General features: G+C 46.8%; 7 protein-coding genes across 7 annotated transcripts; 5 read left to right on the forward strand and 2 right to left on the reverse strand.

Annotated features, from left to right (window-relative positions):
• The first annotated feature begins 437 nt into the window (after positions 1-437).
• On the forward strand, positions 438-3,191 carry GGS22DRAFT_11199 (E set domain-containing protein). Its single transcript, XM_047957977.1, has 5 exons — positions 438-736; positions 925-1,053; positions 2,323-2,645; positions 2,710-2,758; positions 2,818-3,191. The coding sequence occupies exons 2-5, from the start codon at positions 957-959 to the stop codon at positions 2,946-2,948; spliced, it is 600 nt and encodes a 199-aa protein (XP_047824098.1). The 5' UTR covers positions 438-736; positions 925-956; the 3' UTR covers positions 2,949-3,191.
• Positions 3,192-3,218: 27 nt separating this feature from the next.
• On the reverse strand, positions 3,219-4,890 carry GGS22DRAFT_11203 (serine/threonine-protein phosphatase PP2A catalytic subunit). Its single transcript, XM_047957979.1, has 3 exons — positions 4,523-4,890; positions 4,204-4,437; positions 3,219-4,147 (listed from the first exon to the last, which is right to left on the reverse strand). The coding sequence occupies exons 1-3, from the start codon at positions 4,536-4,538 to the stop codon at positions 3,435-3,437; spliced, it is 963 nt and encodes a 320-aa protein (XP_047824099.1). The 5' UTR covers positions 4,539-4,890; the 3' UTR covers positions 3,219-3,434.
• A 1,789-nt stretch (positions 4,891-6,679) lies between these two features.
• Positions 6,680-9,580, forward strand: GGS22DRAFT_11228 (uncharacterized protein). Its single transcript, XM_047957989.1, has 3 exons — positions 6,680-7,031; positions 7,130-9,373; positions 9,430-9,580. The coding sequence occupies exons 1-3, from the start codon at positions 6,916-6,918 to the stop codon at positions 9,440-9,442; spliced, it is 2,373 nt and encodes a 790-aa protein (XP_047824100.1). The 5' UTR covers positions 6,680-6,915; the 3' UTR covers positions 9,443-9,580.
• Positions 9,581-10,458: 878 nt separating this feature from the next.
• GGS22DRAFT_183613 (uncharacterized protein) lies at positions 10,459-11,456 on the forward strand (the record flags this gene model as incomplete). The annotated part of the gene is made up of 4 exons (XM_047964109.1): positions 10,459-10,989; positions 11,072-11,096; positions 11,153-11,229; positions 11,397-11,456. 4 exons carry the CDS (start codon positions 10,459-10,461, stop codon positions 11,454-11,456), a joined length of 693 nt encoding a protein of 230 aa, XP_047824101.1.
• Positions 11,457-12,461: 1,005 nt separating this feature from the next.
• GGS22DRAFT_150445 (PI31 proteasome regulator N-terminal-domain-containing protein) lies at positions 12,462-13,985 on the forward strand. The gene is made up of 2 exons (XM_047959304.1): positions 12,462-12,846; positions 12,910-13,985. Exons 1-2 carry the CDS (start codon positions 12,660-12,662, stop codon positions 13,857-13,859), a joined length of 1,137 nt encoding a protein of 378 aa, XP_047824102.1. The 5' UTR covers positions 12,462-12,659; the 3' UTR covers positions 13,860-13,985.
• Positions 13,986-14,001: 16 nt separating this feature from the next.
• On the reverse strand, positions 14,002-15,139 carry GGS22DRAFT_11242 (DNA-binding protein). The gene is made up of 2 exons (XM_047957991.1): positions 14,341-15,139; positions 14,002-14,281 (listed from the first exon to the last, which is right to left on the reverse strand). The coding sequence occupies exons 1-2, from the start codon at positions 14,929-14,931 to the stop codon at positions 14,087-14,089; spliced, it is 786 nt and encodes a 261-aa protein (XP_047824103.1). The 5' UTR covers positions 14,932-15,139; the 3' UTR covers positions 14,002-14,086.
• Positions 15,140-15,452: 313 nt separating this feature from the next.
• GGS22DRAFT_150447 (ARM repeat-containing protein) lies at positions 15,453-19,419 on the forward strand. The gene is made up of 6 exons (XM_047959305.1): positions 15,453-15,988; positions 16,078-17,593; positions 17,683-17,832; positions 17,890-18,461; positions 18,511-18,632; positions 18,691-19,419. The coding sequence occupies exons 1-6, from the start codon at positions 15,660-15,662 to the stop codon at positions 19,068-19,070; spliced, it is 3,069 nt and encodes a 1,022-aa protein (XP_047824104.1). The 5' UTR covers positions 15,453-15,659; the 3' UTR covers positions 19,071-19,419.
• Positions 19,420-19,807: the final 388 nt, after the last annotated feature.

Genomic DNA, 19,807 nt, shown 5'->3' on the forward strand with positions numbered 1-19,807 from the left:
ATACCGATGAGACCTCAGCTATTATTAATATACATCGCCCCTTTATTTCTTTTGCATCATAAACGGTATTATTAACCACACATTATTTTATGAATTGTATTGGTTATTTAATGTCTGTTTCCATAATATATTTCATCAAGTCAAAATTAGTGAATCTTTTTGTTATCTGCTGCTAAACATACATGGATATGTTAACCCCTATCATACATACATATGTATGAAAACATCAAGGACGTTAAAGCAACACTAAAGGCTGCGGTGTTAACGTTCGGAACAACTAGCACGCCCAACTTTCATCATGCATAACCTTGGAACTCTCTCTTCGTCCCGATTTGCTATCATGTCAGGCAGCATCAAGTATCACCAGCACAAGAGTAAGCACGCATGTACAAGGCAAGCGCGGCTTTAACTTGACAGCATCGAACTTGACACTGCAATTGCAGCACAAATATAGGAAAGAATACTAGGTAGAAAGGCCTGAAGGCCGATCAGACACAATCGGGACGAAACAGAGACCCCTCGAAGCACTGGCGCCCTTCTTCTTAGCCCCGCTGCACCATCGCACCGCTACTAGATACATACATTGCCGCACTTGAACTGCATCTTTTAAGAGGAATAGAGCCACAAAAAAGACCAGAAGTCCCCAATTCTGTGACATCGTATCCATCCCACTTTCTTTGTACACTAGATCGGCGTAGAAGTATTTCTAGGTACTTACCTTCAAAGTACCTTTTTAGTGAGCCCCACTGCCATAATTACACATTTGCCAAGTACTTCACCATCACCGCCAGTCTACCCCTCCTATTGACCTTATTTCACTGAACGACAACACGACAACATCGTCCCTTTATTTACTTCTTTCCAAACAATACCCAGAACCTATATTCACTTTCTCACCGTTCACTTGAATTAACTTTCACCTAGTTTGACTTTTTTGTCATTCGTCATCCGTAAAAATGGCTTCTCATGACGACAACGATCATTTGCCTGAGGAGACTCAAGGCTACAAGCTCTCGCAGCCCAAGCAGAGCTTGGCTGAATACCAGAATATGGGTGCGTATACATAACAACTTTTCTATACTTCTCCACTTCACTTTCATAACCTCAAAATTCAAAAATAAATCATTCTTTTACATTTGTTGGAAATGTCTATGTGGTTCTAGGACGATGGCTTTAAGACTGTGTGTGTTTGGGGGTAGGTGAAGGTTGGAAAGAGTTGGGTAAAAAAGGGGGAACGGAACGAAACGAAACGAAACAATATGAGGGCGACGACAACAGTGAGAATAGTGAAGACAGGTGTTGCAATGTGCATCTACCCCCACTTGCTCCTGCCTGCTACTACCGCAATTCTGGCATCCATACCTACACAGGATGGAGGTTAAAAAAATGCTGTCTAGTGGTACGGTGACTATGGTTGTCTGGGTTGGAACCTGATGACTACTGAGGTCGTGCACGACACCCTTAAAAAAAACCAATTCTTGTCATCGACAATGAGTATTAGGATGACTTTTTCGTCCTACAACTCATCCTGTTATTCTCCCTTCCTCACATCTTCAACAATCCTGAGATGGCCTTTTTTTACGACGCCATCATCGCCATCTTTGCCCGTCTTCATCTTCGACACCTATTATCACATTCCTTAATGCATCACTCTACTCAATTTTTTCACCATGGATGTCCCCAAGCATCGTCTACACCTGTTCCCCAGTGATGGCACAGGACATGGTAGAACTCCTCGTCATATGGTCTCGATGCCACATATGATGCATGCTCGTGTCGACAATACGCCTCCTCGACCAACCCTTCAACGAGTATCAGAGGTCGATCTCAGCACTTTGCAGGAAATTGAAGAAGAACCCCGGGGACCTAGCCTACACCAAGAAATCACACTCGTCAACAGCTTAGAGTATGATTCTGTCCACACCAAAAAATCCTTGAAGGGTTTTCTCAAGCATCATCTTCACATTGGCACCACAAAGCCCAAGCCCAAGCCTGTCACTCGCGAGCCTGTACGCCGCTCTAACAAGAGACCACCTTTACGCATGGAGTTCTTGACCTGGCTCAAGGAGAGAGCATCATCAGCCATTACAAGATGCCCTTCTTCATCTTCATCTGACAGTGGCCTTGATCCTTACATGACATGTATTGGAAATCCGGCACACATGATCAACCCCGAGCTGGAAAATACTGCTATCAACACTTCAGCAAGCCCTTCTCTTTACACTTCCTCCTTTTATTCCACCTCACCCACACAGAATGAACCTAGCATCACAATCCCCAAGGTTAGACTAGATACCTCTAACAAGACTTCCGTTGATACAGATGCGAACGACGAGTCTCTTCAGCGATACAAGCAATCCCTCGGTCTTGGCGGCGGAAAGGACCTCTCTGATCCCAACGACCCCCGGGTCTGTATTATCAATGCACTAACTATGGAATCTCCCGGCCGTTCCCCCGTCACCATCGACCTATCCGCGGCTGGAAGCGAGCAGACCCTCAAGGACCGCCCCTTCAAGATCAAGGAAGGTTGCAAGTTCACCATGGTCGCCAGCTTCAAGGTTCAGCACGAGATCCTTAGCGGCCTTCAGTACGTCCAGGTCGTCAAGCGCAAGGGAATCAAGGTCAGCAAGGACTCTGAGATGTTGGTAAGTAATCATTTCTCCCTTTCTACTTGTATTTCTTTTTTATATAAACTAACTTTTTCTGCAGGGAAGCTATGCTCCGAACACAGACAAGCAGCCGCTGTACAGCAAGCGCTGTAAGTATATGAATAACCCTCCATCCAAACTTGAAATATTTCATCTAACCTTTCCATAGTCCAAGAGGAGGAGGCTCCTTCTGGCATGCTTGCCCGTGGCCACTACAACGCCACATCTAGCTTTGTCGATGATGACAAGAAGACTCATTTGCAATTCGAGTGGAGCTTCGACATTGCCAAGGACTGGTAGACGGCTCGATAAGTCGAGCTCTGCGGAGAAAAGTTTCATTCCAGTTTTACGGTAGAAGTCGAGGGTATACGGATGGATATCCCTCCCCCAAAAATCGGCAGGAGAATTTGGTTTCCGCCCGTTGATTCAGGCGACCAGGGGATAGGATGCTGCGTTGTGCCTATAGGGGGTCGATTCTTGAGTGTAGATAGTTCATTGCCGGAAGTTGACCAGCTCTCTGCTGATCACCTTCTCTGCACTTTCTTATTCTGATTCTTTACGACACTCAGCATAGCACTTTTCCCTCTCCTCGTTTTATTCGACGAAAGGAGGTCTGAATTAAATAGGCATGCAAAAAACAAAACAAAAACACAACTGGGTATTTCGATCCTACTTCTTCTACTTATGCCCTGCTACATTGATTCAGGTATCTTCCTGATATTTCCTTTTAATGTGGTGATGATCCTATGTACTTATGAATCCGAATCCAGCTCGGCTGTCATGCCCTCATAGGAAGTAATCGGGCAGTGCATTACCGTCGGCCGTTTTCTCGGCCCCCTGCTGTATCTCCTTGTGCTGGTCGTTTTCTGGCGCGGCTGCGAACACATTAAAAAATCGCTCTCCTACGTCACTAACTTCTAGCACACTGGCCATGTTACCACATCTGTAGCAATAGTTGGGCGCGCTCCATACCGTACTGAGGTGGTCGTCGTAGAGGACTTGGAAGCCCTCCTGGCAGAGCTGGTGTGCGCGTAGGATATGATTCATCCCGTTGACGGCTAGGAACTTCTTGACTACGCGCGCACCAAAGGTATAGCCTGCGCCTCGAGGCGATAGAGAGAATTCGTCTCTCTCGGGATCTGGATCCGACCAAACTAAATCCGCCATTGGGCCCTCGTGGGGTATCTCCCGGAAGCGGTCGATGATCTTGATCTGGTCTATAGAATGAATCGACGGGGATAGGCCGCCGTGAACGCAGAATATTTGGTCGTTGATGACGACGGAGAGGGTTAAGAAGTCGAACATGTCCGTGAAGTAATGCCAGACGTTAGCGTTGCCATACTTGCGCGAGCATTCCGTGTAGAAACCGTAGGACTGCGTGACACCGCGTGATTCGTGGTTGCCGCGGATTAGATGAACCCTGTTAGGGTATCTAAGTTTAAGGCACACGAGGAGGGAAATAGTCTCCACACTGAACATGCCACGATCCACGTAGTCGCCTGTAATGATCCAGTCAGAAATGATTCCTTCATCATAATATATCGGCTGCGCTTACCAAGAAAGAGGTAATTCGTGTCCGGACACCAACCGCCGATCTTAAATATCTCGATCAAATCGTAGAATTGGCCGTGGATGTCGCCGACCACTGTGACAGGAGCCCGCACGTGGACGACATTACTCTCTCGCATGAGTAGTTCTTTCGTCTTTGCGCATATTGCCTCGATTACCGACTCGGCCAAAAGCTCCTTTTTATACAAACGTGATATGCATTCATCAAGATCGACCGAAGCTATAGGGTGGTTGTTAGTGAGTTTCATCTGAACAAATAACCATCGTCATCTGATATCTAATGCGGAATGTGGGGGTGGACCAACCTGGGAGGCCAGGCATCTTGGCCGGCCAGCGACGATGCGCGAAAAAAATTGTAATAAAAAAAGTATAGGGTTACCCAAGTCGGATTCAAGATGCTGTCTGCGGTAGACTGTGGGGTATCGTTGTCGACTTCTTTCTGCTCCGAGGGAATACAAAGTCGTATGGGGAGCTAGCAGAAACCGCAAACATGTTCGGAAGAGGAAGGATTCTTGTCGCCTCGCATGGGGGGTGTCGGAATAAAGTACGGCGTCGAGACAGGTGGTGGATTAAAGTTGGAGGGTAGGTGACGAATCGAGTGCGAACAAAGTAACGGTTCGTTTTTACCTGCTCGAGACGATGACTTGGTGTAGAAGACGATCCGATGCGCTGGATGTCAGGAACTTTGGGAATTGCTAAGCTAGGTACTTTCTTATCTCTTATCACTTTTGCGCCACAGATGGAAGAGCCGCGCTTGCGCTAGGTTGAGCCGCTAGGCTGCCTTGGGTTAAACTACTCATTATGGCGGTATCATACCTCATATGAATATTGTCTCCATGTTGCAGTAGGAAACTTCAACTAACATGATATTCTTAATTAAATCTAGAAAAAGAGTCATTTAATATAATTTACTGAGCTTGTCGAAATATCTAAATTTCTTCAAGATCTATCTGAAATTAGGAGGGTTTATCCGACGGAAAGCGTTACCTAAATAGTAAGATACACCGTTATGGCACTGGACTCGTTATGCAATATAATTCCTCTCGGGCGGCTACCCGACTTTACCGCGCATGAAAATCATCCGATCAGACTTTTCTACTACTTCAACTTCTTTCTTTTTCAACTTCATCCCATAAGGTGTTCTTCAAAGCCTTGGAGCAGTCGTTCTCGGATTGGCGTATATTATACTGCACCATTTATTTCTTTAGGAACTCACATCGCAGTAACTTGATTTCGGACGGTTCATAGTAGAACAACCGATTTCTTTTTCTTTTCTTCTCGCTTGAAACTTAGATCCAGCTGTTGCTTTCAACATTGCAGAGGCTTTTATTTCATATTTTGTTGACGTTCGAGTACTTACATGTATTCGGCTGCCTTTATCTGACTTCGCAACTAAACATGAGTCGGTAGTTTACCTTACGACATGTTGAAGTGGCAGGAAGGGATGGAATACCCGGAGTTGGTCTGGTCTCCTTTGGCCTAACACTTTCCTTAGATGTCATTGATTTATCTGGATCCGGGTTTTTTTATTCATTATCTCAAACTAGACTTGTCTTTTAGTAGACGTTGTCTTACACATTATATGCTTCAATGTCTGGTTTTTATTATGACTAATATTATCAGAACCTGGTTCCAACATGGAGGTTATACCATAATATCCGTCTCTTAATGTCATCTTACGTCAAGTTCATTTCTTCTTCTCAGAGATCTACTTCTCCAATACTACAGAGTGAAATATATCCATATCATCTCTTGCAATGTCTCGTGTGTGTAGAATTACCTAGAGGTATATATCTTCGTCTATCGTCTATCGTGTTGATTACTGTTTTATATTCGTATTAAGGTTATCTCCAACAAAGTAGTTTGGAGTAACGGACCGAAGTTTAACCGTTGACGCGGTGTTTAATGCGGTACTTCAATCCATGTACCTCCACGCTATTTGAACCTAAAAGATAGTCTCACTCGGAGGTACCTTTTCAATCTGGACTTTTGAATCTCACCCGTGAAACCAAAGCCTTCAATTTCAGCCCATCGCAATTGATAAATCCATGTTGGGAATTTCAAGCACCCATATTGTTAGATCGACCCCAATTGCTCCCAGCTCGCCTTCCCATCACACAGAGAGACCATTCTTGATGAATTCACAGCATTGGATCTCGCGACAACGGAGTGGAGGGATTTGTGTTGTTGGTGGTGGTCATCATTTTGTCGCGGTGAAGAGCTGATCCGGTAAGTCATCGACAAGGTGACTTATACCTACTTCTCTCCATCATTTCATCCTATAGTCTCTTTCCTATGTTCATCGTCTGGTCTGGTCATACTTCTCCTTGGATTTGGAATCAATGAGACGATCAATTGTCAATTCCTCTAACCCCGCGCGTAGGAAGTTGCCCGACAACTTCTTCGTCTCTTTGCGCGCCGCCATCTGTTGCGTTGATAGCTACCCTATCACGACGTCGCGCCTTTCTTCCGGAAAGTCTTTTTATATCGAGTCCACTATACGCGCTATACAAGATTTCATCTGGATGATCATTTCGCGACTACTATAACCTTTGTTCTTTCTGATCGTTGCGCTTAGGTGCTCCGCGCCTCGTCTCGTCAGCACTCATCGTCAGCCCTTCCCCTATCCATACGAAAGGTACACTCCGATTCGCTAGGGGTAGCTTCCGATTTTTCAGTATATTCTTTCTTTTTGAAGATGGCTCAAGTAGCTCCGGGTCTTGGACCGGACCGCAATGACCGTCCTTGTTATAATTGTGGTATAAGAGGCCACATGTTTAATGCATGTCCCGAGGAGCCTCGGAAAGTGCCAGCGTAAGTACTTTAAGCATATTTCTATTTTTATCTTTATAGATCGCCCTATTTGTCTTTGTTTCATCACTTTGAACGGTATTGGCTAAAAAGGGCAACAGTGGGTTGGAGGCTTCCTGGGCGCGACATCAGTCAAGTACCAGCCCTCATAACGACAGCTTCACGCCTAACAAGAGAAGCAAGGGTCCGGTAATTACGCGTTACCCACCTCCACCCCCCGCTGCCTCTCATCACCCGCCCCCTTTACCTCGCTTTGATAATTCACCATCTCAACCTTACCCATCCGGATCAGTTCCAGGCTATCCTCCACCAAATCCGTCATATGATCGGTTTAGACCTCCGGGGCCTCCGGGGCCGCCACCGCCGCTTAGTTCTCAGCCATTAAACCCGCCTGGTTACCACAACCCCTATCCTCCTGCATACGGTCCCCCGGGTTCTATTCATGTACCTTTTGATCACCACCGTGCCCCCCCTCCTGCGCGCCCAAGCCACTATTATCCAAGTGATTATCCTCCAGGTCCTCCCGGTCGACCTGATCCATATCCTCCTCCTAATCATTTCCCTGCAGGCCCACCAGGTCCTCCACCGTATGCCTCACAGCAACAATATCCCTCTGGTCCTCCACCGCCATATCCACCGCCTCCTAGTTTTGGTCGTCCACCACCGCCATTTGGATATCAGGGCCCTCCTCCCGGATATGCTCAAGGTGAATATAGCCAACCACAGCGGGAACCCCCTCCTACGCTCTATCATCATCAGTACTCGCCTCCCGACCATTACGGTCAATCATATGGGGACGAGAGAGACCGTTATCAGCGCGACCGAGACCGAGATCGGCAGCGTCATTACGATGATAGGCGTCCGGCCGAAACTTGGCACGCTCAAGATGGATGGCATAACACTCCGTCATCAAATGATAAACCATATAGGGACGAATATCGCGATGGTTGGCATGGTAAACATCCGCATCGAGATGATCGACCAGCCCGAAGATGGGGGCATGGTAAATCTGGAGATGAGCGACGTCGAGATCACTACGATCGTCCTCATCCATATAAGAACTCGGACAAATCGGATAGGAATCCCCGTCGTAGACAACAGTCTATAAGAACTCCAAGTCAGGCAGCTCCTCGCGAGCGCCGTGAGCGCAGCCCTCTTGACAGAGAAGCATCAATCACTATTAAACCTGACCAAGAGCGCGAGCCTGGCGAGATAGTATCTGAGCCAGCCTCCGCGTCAGAGCACGGTGAACCGGAAAGTACTCTTAACGCAGCCCCGGATAAGGATGAAGAAGATTTGAGCTGGGATGAACGAACCATCTTCCAGGAACCCCTTTCTACTATTAAAGTAGATCCCATCGCAGTACCTCTACCAACCGAATATTCCGAGGATGTCATGATCCCTCCCGCATTTGATGCCAAAGCCTTGAAGTCTCGGTTCATCACGCCACGTAATGTGGATGATTTTGCACAAAGCGTCCGCGAAACTCGGGATTGGCAAGTGATGCAACATCATCCTGCATTTTTAGATCCAGAACAAATATGCCTTGAGAAGCTGATTGATTACTATGAAGCGACCCAAAAAGATACTGTTCGATATAGCCACCGAGACCGTTCTGGAAATTCTAACGGGATTGGCAAACATCGCCACGGTATATCAAAGGGACCGGGGCGGCAGCACGGGAAAAATCAGGACATTCGGAATAAACCGGACCAAAGGAAGCGAAGATGGAATGATTTCCACAGCGAAGCTGACGAATATAGGACGGAGAGGCGCCGTCGCGATTTTCCGCATGATGATACACTTAATAAGAGACTCAAGACTGCATCACCCGAACCTGGTGAGGTTATCGAAGATGACTCTCAAGAACCCCCGTACGAACCTCCCGAAGCACCCACAACGATTACAGACAACCACGAATGGGGTTGGGAGCCAGGGAGCACCAAAGATACTTCGTCGCAAGACCTGAGTGTTAATGGTAGAAGCAATGCATCAAGAAGTCATGAATTGCGAAACCGTGGGGATAATCAGAGAAAGTCTAACAACACACATCTGTCAGTGCCACTAGCGCTTTCGGTAGACAATTTCCCACCATATGATAGACCGTCGAGCGGAAACAGCTCGACCAACTTCCGCAAAAATAGCTCGCATAGTCGACGTTCCTCGATAGGGAGCCAAAATTCCGATTCTGGAGGATCCGATCTCGATTCTATCGACCGCGAATTATTAGGAATAGGCCAGCCTTCGGCTAGTGGTAGTGAGATCGAAGGAGGTTCGCCAAAGCAGCGGCTCAGCGACGTGACGCCAAAACGTAAACCCAGACAGCCTATGTCTGCAGCATACTCGTAAGTTGAATCAGATATCTTATCTCTACAAGTTACATCATTGACTAAGAATTTAGGCGTCGGTGGTAATGAATTGTATATATGATTGTGCGATTTCATGATTATGAAGCTAGATGTCTTCATGTCTATATACTACATCATCCTAGAAGAGGCACGAAACGTCTATCCTGATATCTCTCGGAGACGTTTATACATAAAAACTTTTGGGGCATGGATTGATTTAGTATTTAAATTAGTACGAGCGATAGGAAGCCCCCCGGACGACGGTGTCGGAACTCGTGTTCCTGAGATATTGTTAAGACTACTACGTTTGGGATCACGAAATATGATGAGGGTTTATTTTTATGAAAATGAAAGAAACTCGGGAGGATAATGGCAGCGGGGGTATTTGGTTTCTTTTCTCTATAAGCACCTTGGACAGGCGAGGAGTGTTTGCGGAGAACCAGAGGCGTTCGGTTGCTCGGTGCATCATTTTGGGCGGTATGATTGAGCTGTATCAATATATTGTACAGTTGACGGATGGGAACAATTGTCGTATTTGGCGTTTATAGGAATTTGCACGGCGGACAAAAGCCACGTGATGGATTGATGGCTTCGTAATAGGGATTACAATTGACTTGTCAAGATGGGCAATCATCTCTGCAATTGACCACCGCTTGTGTCAAAGGTCACATGTGCAGTGCTTGTCTTCTTTGTTTCGTCTCACCGACTATGATGGCTCTCTGATTCTTAGTTCCCTCAGAATGGTAAGGGCTGTTCCAGCACCCTTCTGTAGTCCATTGTCTTCCGCAAAAAAACAATCTTCTTTGAACATACAACAATGGCGATGAGGGCGGTCTACATAATATAAGCTATTTTTCCACTATGGAAATTTTGGGGAACACCAACCCAAACTCCTCATCCTCCCTTTTCCTAGTCTACTCAGTGGGAAATATTCATTGTCAACGCTTCTTTGCAGGTGGGAATTTCGAAGCAGGTCTTCGAATTTGCTTCGCTCCCATATAAGATACCTACTCTATCCACATTCCTTCCTCTCTTTGAACCTCATACACATATCCACAGCTCGAAGTATACGCCAAGCAACTATGTGTACCGGAATAGGCTGGGACTACCGTTGTCGCAGCTGCCGCACGGTGATCTCAAAGGACGTCAACGTCTCCGGCCACACATGTCACGAAGCGAAGCGAGCTGGTACGCGGGGCTGTTGCCGCACGGGTATCGAGTTCATGTTCTTCAACAAGGTCATCGATGAGTTGTGTCTGCTCTGCGAGATCAAAGGCGAGGTCGAGAAGGTCGATGCGTTGACCTGCGAAGAGGGTAAAGGCGAGGAGAGGGTTGGATACTGTTTCGCTAGCGACGAAGACGGATACGAGGAGATTCAGGAGTACACTGCGGAACAGTTGAAGGAGTGGGATGAGTGGAAGGAGGAGATCACCAGCGACGAGGAGGACGATGAGGAAGAGTACGAAACCGACTGCTTTAGCGGCACTACGTACAGCGTTACTACTTCGATGAGCGAGCGAGATGAGAAGACCGATATTGACGATGACGACGACGATAATGATGAAGATGGCGGCGCTCGATTGCGTCAGGAGGAAGCTCGAATTAAGGCTGAAGTACGTGTTTTCCTAGTCCGCGTTTACCGCATCCCCCGCTCCCCTTAGCAACCTTATCCCCCTAATTCCATTTGATCTCTAGCTCGAGAACCATCCTGCTTATCTAGGTACTAAGTAAGGTACCTGAGCTTCTTCGATGGTGGTACTAATATGATATTCATAGGCGAAGAAACGACTTCCTCCCTGGGCGCTGGCTGGCTCACACCTTTTGAGAAAAAAGATTTGGGATATCTGGAACAGGTGAGTAACAGACTATACTTATACACGACACCTAGATGTAATAATTAGTGGTTGCGAACAATTCCCTTTCCTATAGCTCTCAGACAGACTGAATATACATGTTTTATTGTTTTACGTTTCGAGATATCGTGAGTTTTATTGTCTATACGTTAACAATTCCTTTCTAGGCCCTTAGGATGCACTTAGGCCAATCGAGACGGACAGACCTGATGGCCTTAATTGACTAAGGGGGGTGAAATATGGATGTCCGCATGTCGGTGTTATAGACCCCTTTTAGGGAGCGGTTGACTGAATAGTATAGAAATACTGAATACTAGTTATAGTATTTACCTTATAAGATAGCCGTTAAGTTCCTATAGCTGAAAGAGAATAGATGATTCTTTGTTTTGGAATTGGAGCTAAAGATACAATTCTCTTCATTATTCACGTTAGATAATCCACATGTTATTTTGCTGTGAATGGTAGTGTATTACAAACACAAATATGGTGAGTTGAAACTGATCCGATTTGTGTTGACTAGTTGAAGGTTCTAAAGCAAGCGTCTCGATGAAAGATGGATTTTGTTAGGAACTGTTAGGCCAGGCCGTATGCGGGGTGGGTGAAAGCTACAGCCAACGGCTTCGCACACCAAAAAAATTGCTAAGTGACGGCACATAGCTGCTGACAAGCGTAACTTGCGGAAATTACTACTAGGCACATTGACGTAAATGGCGCCAATGTTGGCCAGTAAATAGTCTTCCAGTACTACCGACAGCTTGGCTTTGATCGATTGACCCCTGACTAGTCTTATTTAGTTGGTAGGGCGAGTAGCTCTTTGTGTGGATTGGCATTGGTTACAGAGTCTGACTGTTTCCTAGAGCTCCAATTTAGCAATAACCTCCCTCATTTCAGTTGAGCCAAGGGAGATATGATGTAGCTTTGGTTTACCTTTTTGTGAAATAAACATTTGCTCTCCTTACATGTTAGAATGCAAAGATATCCCTAGATGTACTGTCAACCAAAGTAGTGGTTTCTCACAATTTAACAGTTCAGTATCTGCAGAATATGATGTTAGAATAAGAAGAAAGAAAAAACAAGAGTTAGGAGACAGTTGAGTTTCGGCTAGTAACCTTGAACTGGCTACAATGTGACACAGGAGCTCCGATAAGATTAAGCTACCCCGCCTACCCCCCGCTTTATTAAATACACCTGCTGCGTACCTCATAGGGCTGAAGGCAACGAAGCGATGACATAAACGGAGGAGGCAAATCGACATATCAGTGGTTTGATGTCGGCAGTTACTCCCTAGCTCCTTATTTCAACAACTCTACATAGGATCGCTTTAATAAACCTACTACCTACAACATCTCAATCCAAGCTAAACAAAACCTGACCATTTCATCCCGAATATCCTAAATTCATCGAGCATATTGGACGATCTTATCACGACTATGTCGACAAATCCCTTAGGTCCGTCGGCCATCCTTCAGCAGATGGCCGATGCTCTACCCACTCATCCCCAGGGCGACACCACTTCTGATTTGAGCAGCTCCCACGAAGCATTGGCCCTATTCGCCCATGCCTGCATGACATCGCTTGGATTTCGCCTCCTTGGCTTTGACGAAGATAAACTTGATGGTTAGTATTTAATTAACTATGTATTATGCTCTTTAACTAAATATGCTAATGTTCTCTATATAGAGCCGCTATGTCACGAGATAGCTCCACGACTACCCCCAAACTGGAATGCATCCTTCAACACCTACGCATTTGTGTATGCGCATCAGCAATCTGCGCTTCGCTTTGTCATTAGGACTGACCGCATGGGAGGCAAAGCCGAGATTCGCGGTTTGGGCATTAACCATGATCGCATCACACGCGTGGAAGTAACAATTAAAGACTTCGTGTCTAACGCAGCCCTTCCCGTCAGAATCACTATTAATGAGGATGGAGAAGACCGCTCTAACCTACCGCAATCACTGCGGAATGTTTTCATATCCGAGAGCCGTATTGAGGATCTAGCCAAACTCATTAAGATCAACATTGTTCAAAGGCTTTTGCCGTCGCTACAGAAGGAAGGTTACGAAGAATCTCCCGACGACCGAGCTGCGCGCGACGATGCCGACGAAGCCGGTCGGAGACCACCGAGACAACCGGTCATGCCAAATCCACTACCCCAGCCGGCTCAGCCGTACCCATTCAACGACCCACTTAACCCACCTCCACGCAACCCCGTCCCGGCGGGAGATTTCCCTCCTCCGGGCTTCGAAGACCCTTACGATATCAACCGTCCGGCGCGAAATCCATTACAGCCCGGCCGAACTCCGTTTGGAAATCTTGGAGCCGATGATTTGAACCCGCCTGGGCTGGGACCACATGATCCCCTACGTCCCGGATTGGGTATCGGAGGGGGGCTACCGCAACCTGGAGGCCGAGGTATGCACCCGACGTTTGACGATCCTCTTTTTGGAGGCACAGGTGGCGGTGATGGTTTCTACGAGCCCCAAGTGCCACCTGGAGCTCGCTACGATCCTTTAGGACCGGGAGGTGTTCCGAGACTAGGAGGTCGTAGGCCCGGTGGTGGTAACGGACCATTTGGCGGCGGGTTCGGTGGTGGATTCGGCGGATTCGGCGGAGGTGATATCATCTAATAGGTGATTCGATGTGGACATGAGTATCCGTGGAGGGAGATTGTAACACTGGATTATGTATCCTTAACTCCTTACTGTCATTACTAGCACTCTCAACACGGGTATAATTCAAACAAAGGAACCATAACTTACCGACCTAATACTTATGGTATGACTAATATGACAATGTCCATGATATACTACGATAGCAGTAGGCCTGAAATTGATATGAATATATACTAGGTACCTTATTCGCGGGAAGTATTCGATGAGTGTTGTTCTTTAGCTTCGCCTTCTTCCACCCAACATTCGAAGAATAGGGGACCGGCTTCGACAGCTCGAAGAGTAGTCGTCTTAGCTCCTCCAACATCTTGACCAGCCGTTTCTCTGTTCTTGGACTTAGTCTGTAGATTTGATTGTGTAGGTATCCATGGTTGAGGATGCTGATATTAATTAGCCCTTCTATCGCGATGAATCTAATGGCCTTGATGACAACACTCACGCCAATCGGGGCCTCGCCCTCATCACGCAGCTCTACCGCGATGGTGAAGGTGCATCCATTGGGAAGTTGTTTTAACTTTTCAGCGGCGTAGGCTAACTTTCTGACGGTAGCACGTAACTGCTCATCTACATCTGCCCAGTTAACCTTCCCCTCCATAGCATTCTCGATATTGCCCAGTATTTCTTCGTCTAGCTCGTCTTCTTCATCCATCCTTATGTTTTTAGCCTCCGTGAAGCCTTTCCAAGCGGGGAAGCTAGCGACGTCGAACATCCAGCGTTCCATTACTCTTGCCTGTCCGTCATAGATCACGACAGCAATGCGCTCTACAACACCAAGTATGAGCTGGGCCTTTACAGCATCAACAGCATCTCGGATCCAGGAACACACTTTCGGATGCCTGGACTGGTGGACTGGTAGATTATATGCCCGGCTGGTGAGAAACGTCTCTGTTGGATATATGGAGCGATAATAGAGGATATTGTGAATACAGATCGTGAGGAATTGTGTGAACGAAGTTAGAAGCTGGGATGCTTGGCTCAATGGCAGGGATTGTTGATCTTCGAGAAACTGGTCGTCTGGTTGGAGAGACATCGTGGATCTTTTCAAGGTATTTAATTATGCCACGAAAACCCCTACCCTTGGAAATGAGATAGGTGACGCGTTGTGGGGTAGCGATAGAGGTAGAAATTCGTTAAAGAGAATTCGCCGTGATTTTACATTGTATTTAGCAGGTCATAAACCGATCAAGAAGATCTATGTTGTAGTATTGATTCTATCAAGATTAATAAATGGAGAGGTGATAGTGGATTAGTTATAGTGCAGCTTTGTGATTTTCAAGGTTCTGTCAGTACCTACAGATAGGTACCCACGTACCCGCGTTACGCACGCATAGGTACATATGTACCTAGTAGTTCTTAAATGGACATAGTACTTTGTACCTATCTAGGCACCTTTTTAGTGATCGACAACGCCAACAACAAAAACGCGACGCGCTAACTCTAGCGGGGTGAGTACCTTAAACCGTGCAGGTGCCTCGATTATGGGCATGCATAAATTAATTCGACAGTTCGAGTAACAACCCCCACCTCAAACCTTCAAACTTACTTGGATACCCGTGTCCTACCGTCCCACCGTCCCGCCATTGACCGCTTTCAGACACTACACTTTTAATTCAAACACAAACAATTCCTTGACGAGGCGACAATCTCGATCAAGATCTCAATCCTCGCTTTTAGACCCACGAAATTCCTTAAACTTTTGTAGGTAATTTTGGTAACAATCTGACTCGACTGGATCGTGTTACGATTCAGAGACGGACAATGGAGGACCAGCTCGTCCAGGTCCTGGCCAACACCCAGTTGCCCGCCGAGGGTCCACGAAAGCAGGCAGAAATTGACCTCAAGCACGCTGCTAGTAACCCAGCTTACCCTCTTTCCCTCGCTAACATTGCCCGACATTCTTCTATCTCTACCGATGTACGACAATCTGCCTTATCCGCCCTGCGACTTTTCATCGAGAGAAACTGGAGCGGCGAGGGCGATGATTTCCCCGTAATTCCTATCGCGGATTCTGTAAAGGAACAGATCCGACCTATGCTTCTGGACCTGGCCTTGAACTCTGATGACAAGAAGATCAAGACTGCTGCTAGGTATTTTATTTTTTTCTCCCATTACCAATTTTAAAATATCCCGTACACTAGTTTTGTAGACTTAGATCCATACTTACAATTTTATTTAGCTATGCTGTGGGCAAAATTGCCAATGTTGACTTTCCCGACCAATGGACTACACTTCTACCCACCCTCCTCGAAATTATCCCCAATGGCACCGATAGCCAGCTCCACGGAGCCTTGATCGTCCTCCGCGACCTAGTCGACGAGAGTTTGAGCGATGATCAATTCTTCTCCATGGCTCAAGACATCGTGAAGGTCGTCTACGATGTTGCTATCAACGAGGGCCGAAAGCCCGCTCTGCGCGCGCTCGCTGTCTCTGTTTTCCGAGGTTGCTTCGATCTCATGGATACTGTCAAGGAGGAACACCTCAAGGAAGTTCAGAGTTTTGCCGACGAAGCCATGAAGGGTTGGTTCCCCTTCTTCCATCAGAGTATGAAGTTGCAGCTTCCTGGCCTGGATTCCGAGGTATCGGAGCAGCCAGAATCCTGGAATGGCATAATTGCGCTCAAGCTGCAAGTAGTCAAGTGTCTCCTGAAGTTGAAGGTGGTCTTCCCGGGCCTCTTATTACCTGAGTCACCTCAATTCTTCCAAGTGGTCTGGGAGGAGCTGAGACTCCTCGCGCCTTCTCATGAGAAGATGTACATCTTGAATGATTCTCAGGGTAGACTCGAGGACTCTGATGGAATCCCCTACACCCTGGATTTCCTCATTTTGGAGGAATTGGATTTCTTGAATGGATGCATACGAGCGCCGCCGGTACGCAAGGAGCTTGAGGCTCAGTTGGCCGCTCACCCTTCGACGGGTGAAACGCCTTGGGTGATCGATTTGATGATGATAATTTCGTCTTATGCTCGCATCACTCGCGAGGAGCAAGATTTGTGGGACATCGACGTGTCACTCTATCTTGCAGAGGAAGCATCCGTCAGCGCGAATTACACTCCTAGAACTGCATGTGGAGATATCATAATCAAGCTTGGTGAATGGCTTAACGTCCAGATCCTGGGAGGTCTTTATGGGTTTACCAAGGGGGTATTTGCCGATGAAGGAGCATGGAGAAGACAGGAAGCCTGTCTCTTCTTGCTTAACCAGGTTTCGAACGACTTTCTTGATTGCAACAAGGAAGTACCTATTGAAGTCACTCAAGCTTATCTGGAGTTGATCAACTATGCCGTCAACCGACCCGACGAACCACTGTTGCGAGCACGCGGTTATCTTGTTGCTGGCATACTTGCCCAATTTAACGATGCCGCTGCGACCCTTACGGACAGGACGATGGATGCTATTTCGGGAGAAGAATCCGAGCTTGTACAGGTTGCGTGCATAAAGGCAATCGAAGGATTTCTCCGCAATGGAAACGCTGCTGGAAACCAGCAGATCCAGACCAAGGTGGTGAATGCCATTCAGCAATGGATGTCAACCAGAGATATGGCTGATCTCGAGGAAGCGGATGATTTGTTGATCACACTTACCGAAACTCTTAGATCCGCGATCAACATCGACCAACGCGTCGCCGTGGTCAATGACTTTCCCGCTTTGGATTTACTCTTTCTCATAGCAAAGCATGGTTCCACTAACTGGCAGGTATGTATATGTAGCGATTCCAATCCTATTCATAGATCGTCATATTTGTATACCATATCTACATAGTGCTAACCGTGAACCCTGTCTAGGTTACTATGCTGATATGCGAAGAGTTTGAAGACATTGTTAAGTCTCTTCCTGATCCGGTATCATACCAAGCTCTGTGCCAGAAGGTTCTTCCTTCATTGACTGGCGCATTCAACGTTGCCGATATCACTTCGGACAACCCACTGGTTACGGTAAGTCTGGTATGTTCTATATGAAACTCAGAAGCTAGACTAATCGTTTTACAATAGTTTGCCACCGAGTTGATGGCCTCTTTGACTCAATATGCCTCAGAGCCTCTCCCCCCTGGCTTCGTGGCGGCAACGTTGCCTAAGCTAAGCCGTTTACTCATGGAGAGCAACGAAGGGGATATTCTCCGCCCTGGTGCTGAATCAGTCAAGTATCTGTTGGCGCATGATCACGAGCAAGTGCTCAACTACCACGACGAGAACAACAGAACTGGTCTAGAAGTTTGTCTTCACATTATTGACCGTCTACTTGGCCCTTCTATTGAGGACAATGCTGCCTCTGAAGTCGGTGGCCTTGCTGCCGAATTAGTTGAAAAGGCAGGACACGAACGCCTTGGCCCGTTCTTACCACAACTCTTGCAGGCTGTCGCCAATCGATTGGCTACTGCTGAAGCCGCCCCGTTCATCCAATCTCTGATTCTAGTCTTTGCACGACTCTCTTTGGTTGGTGCTCCTGATGTTGTTGAGTTCCTCAGCACGATTCAGATTAATGGCGAGAGTGGCTTGCAAGTTGTCCTAAGCAAGTGGCTCGAAAACTCGGTCAACTTTGCTGGGTACGATGAGATTAGACAAAAGTAAGTACCACCCTGCTGCTAATTAGACAGACTTTACTAATCCGAATAGTGTAATCGCACTTTCGAAGCTATACAGCTTGAATGACGCTCGCGTAATCCAGACATTGGTGCGAGGTGATCTTATTATGCCGACAAGCGACAGAATAGTGACGCGCTCTCGGTCTAAGCAAAGTAAGCCTTTATCCCTTGAATACCTTCTACTCCCAATGACTAATGAAAAAAGCGCCAGCTCCGGACCAATACACCATTGTTGCAGCCCCTCTCAAGATCCTTAAGGTCCTTATTGAGGAACTTCTTTCGGCTTCAGGAGTAGGTGGCGCTGCCAACGCAGCAGCTGCGGCCGCTGCCGAGTTCGCTGACGACAATGACGATGATGGATGGGAGGACGACCCAGATACCATTGATCTCAACCTTGGTAGCGTTAAGAATGACCTGATGGGATTCTTGGAAGCTAGTAACATGCGTACCCGGGATGACGAGACCCAAGCTTATCTAACGGAGTTCTTCCTCCTGGCGGCACGCGAAAACATTGCTGGCTTCCAAGAGTGGTTCAACCAGCTGTCTGAGAACGAGAAATCGAAACTACAGGAGATATCCACGACGCAATAATTGCCCGATTTTACAGCTAGGCAATCGCAAGATACGTGGATCATAGGGCGAGAAACGTGGGAGGTATTGCGAGTGATTTGAGCAACTACGTGGTGGATAGCTAAGATACGCTCACCTCGACGGATGGAGCTCACCAGAGTTCCATTTCAGGAGTTGCGAGGAGTTAATGCCTTGTTAATGGCGAATATCAGTTGGGCAGAGGGTGGGAGGTTATCTGCGATTTGAATCCAGTAACCAAGCATCAAACCATGCCACACCAGTCTATTGGATTGGTCAGTGTAGATATTTGGGGTTGAACGGCCACGTTTGAGATGCCTTGAGTAAAATAAACAAGAAATCCATGTCTTTTTAATGATGACTTATTGATGGCCTTTATGTGACCTCTATGCCCAGTGCCTAGTGAACTTATGTAACATACCCTCGTTGAAGTCTGCTGAGCTAATCGATTATCTAAGTTACACAAGATGACATAACACGTGCTTACGCAATACTTACCTAATAGTAATAATGACATAATATAAGATTACATAAGTTTACGTAACACATTTCGATGACATAATCTATGATTACCTAATTGCTTCGTGCAATATCTTAGGTAGGCGTTTACGATGTAGAGCACAATGAGAGACAAGTATTAAGCAGGAATTACGATCGTCAGCGTAAGGTCTATTCAATTAATGATCATGCCAATGCAGCCAGCCCAGAAAGCCTTACGAGCCCAGCCATGTTCCCCAAGT

This window comes from Annulohypoxylon maeteangense (assembly GCF_022496945.1).
Source record: "Annulohypoxylon maeteangense strain CBS 123835 unplaced genomic scaffold GGS22scaffold_1, whole genome shotgun sequence".
In the NCBI taxonomy this organism is placed as follows: Eukaryota; Fungi; Ascomycota; class Sordariomycetes; order Xylariales; family Hypoxylaceae; genus Annulohypoxylon; species Annulohypoxylon maeteangense.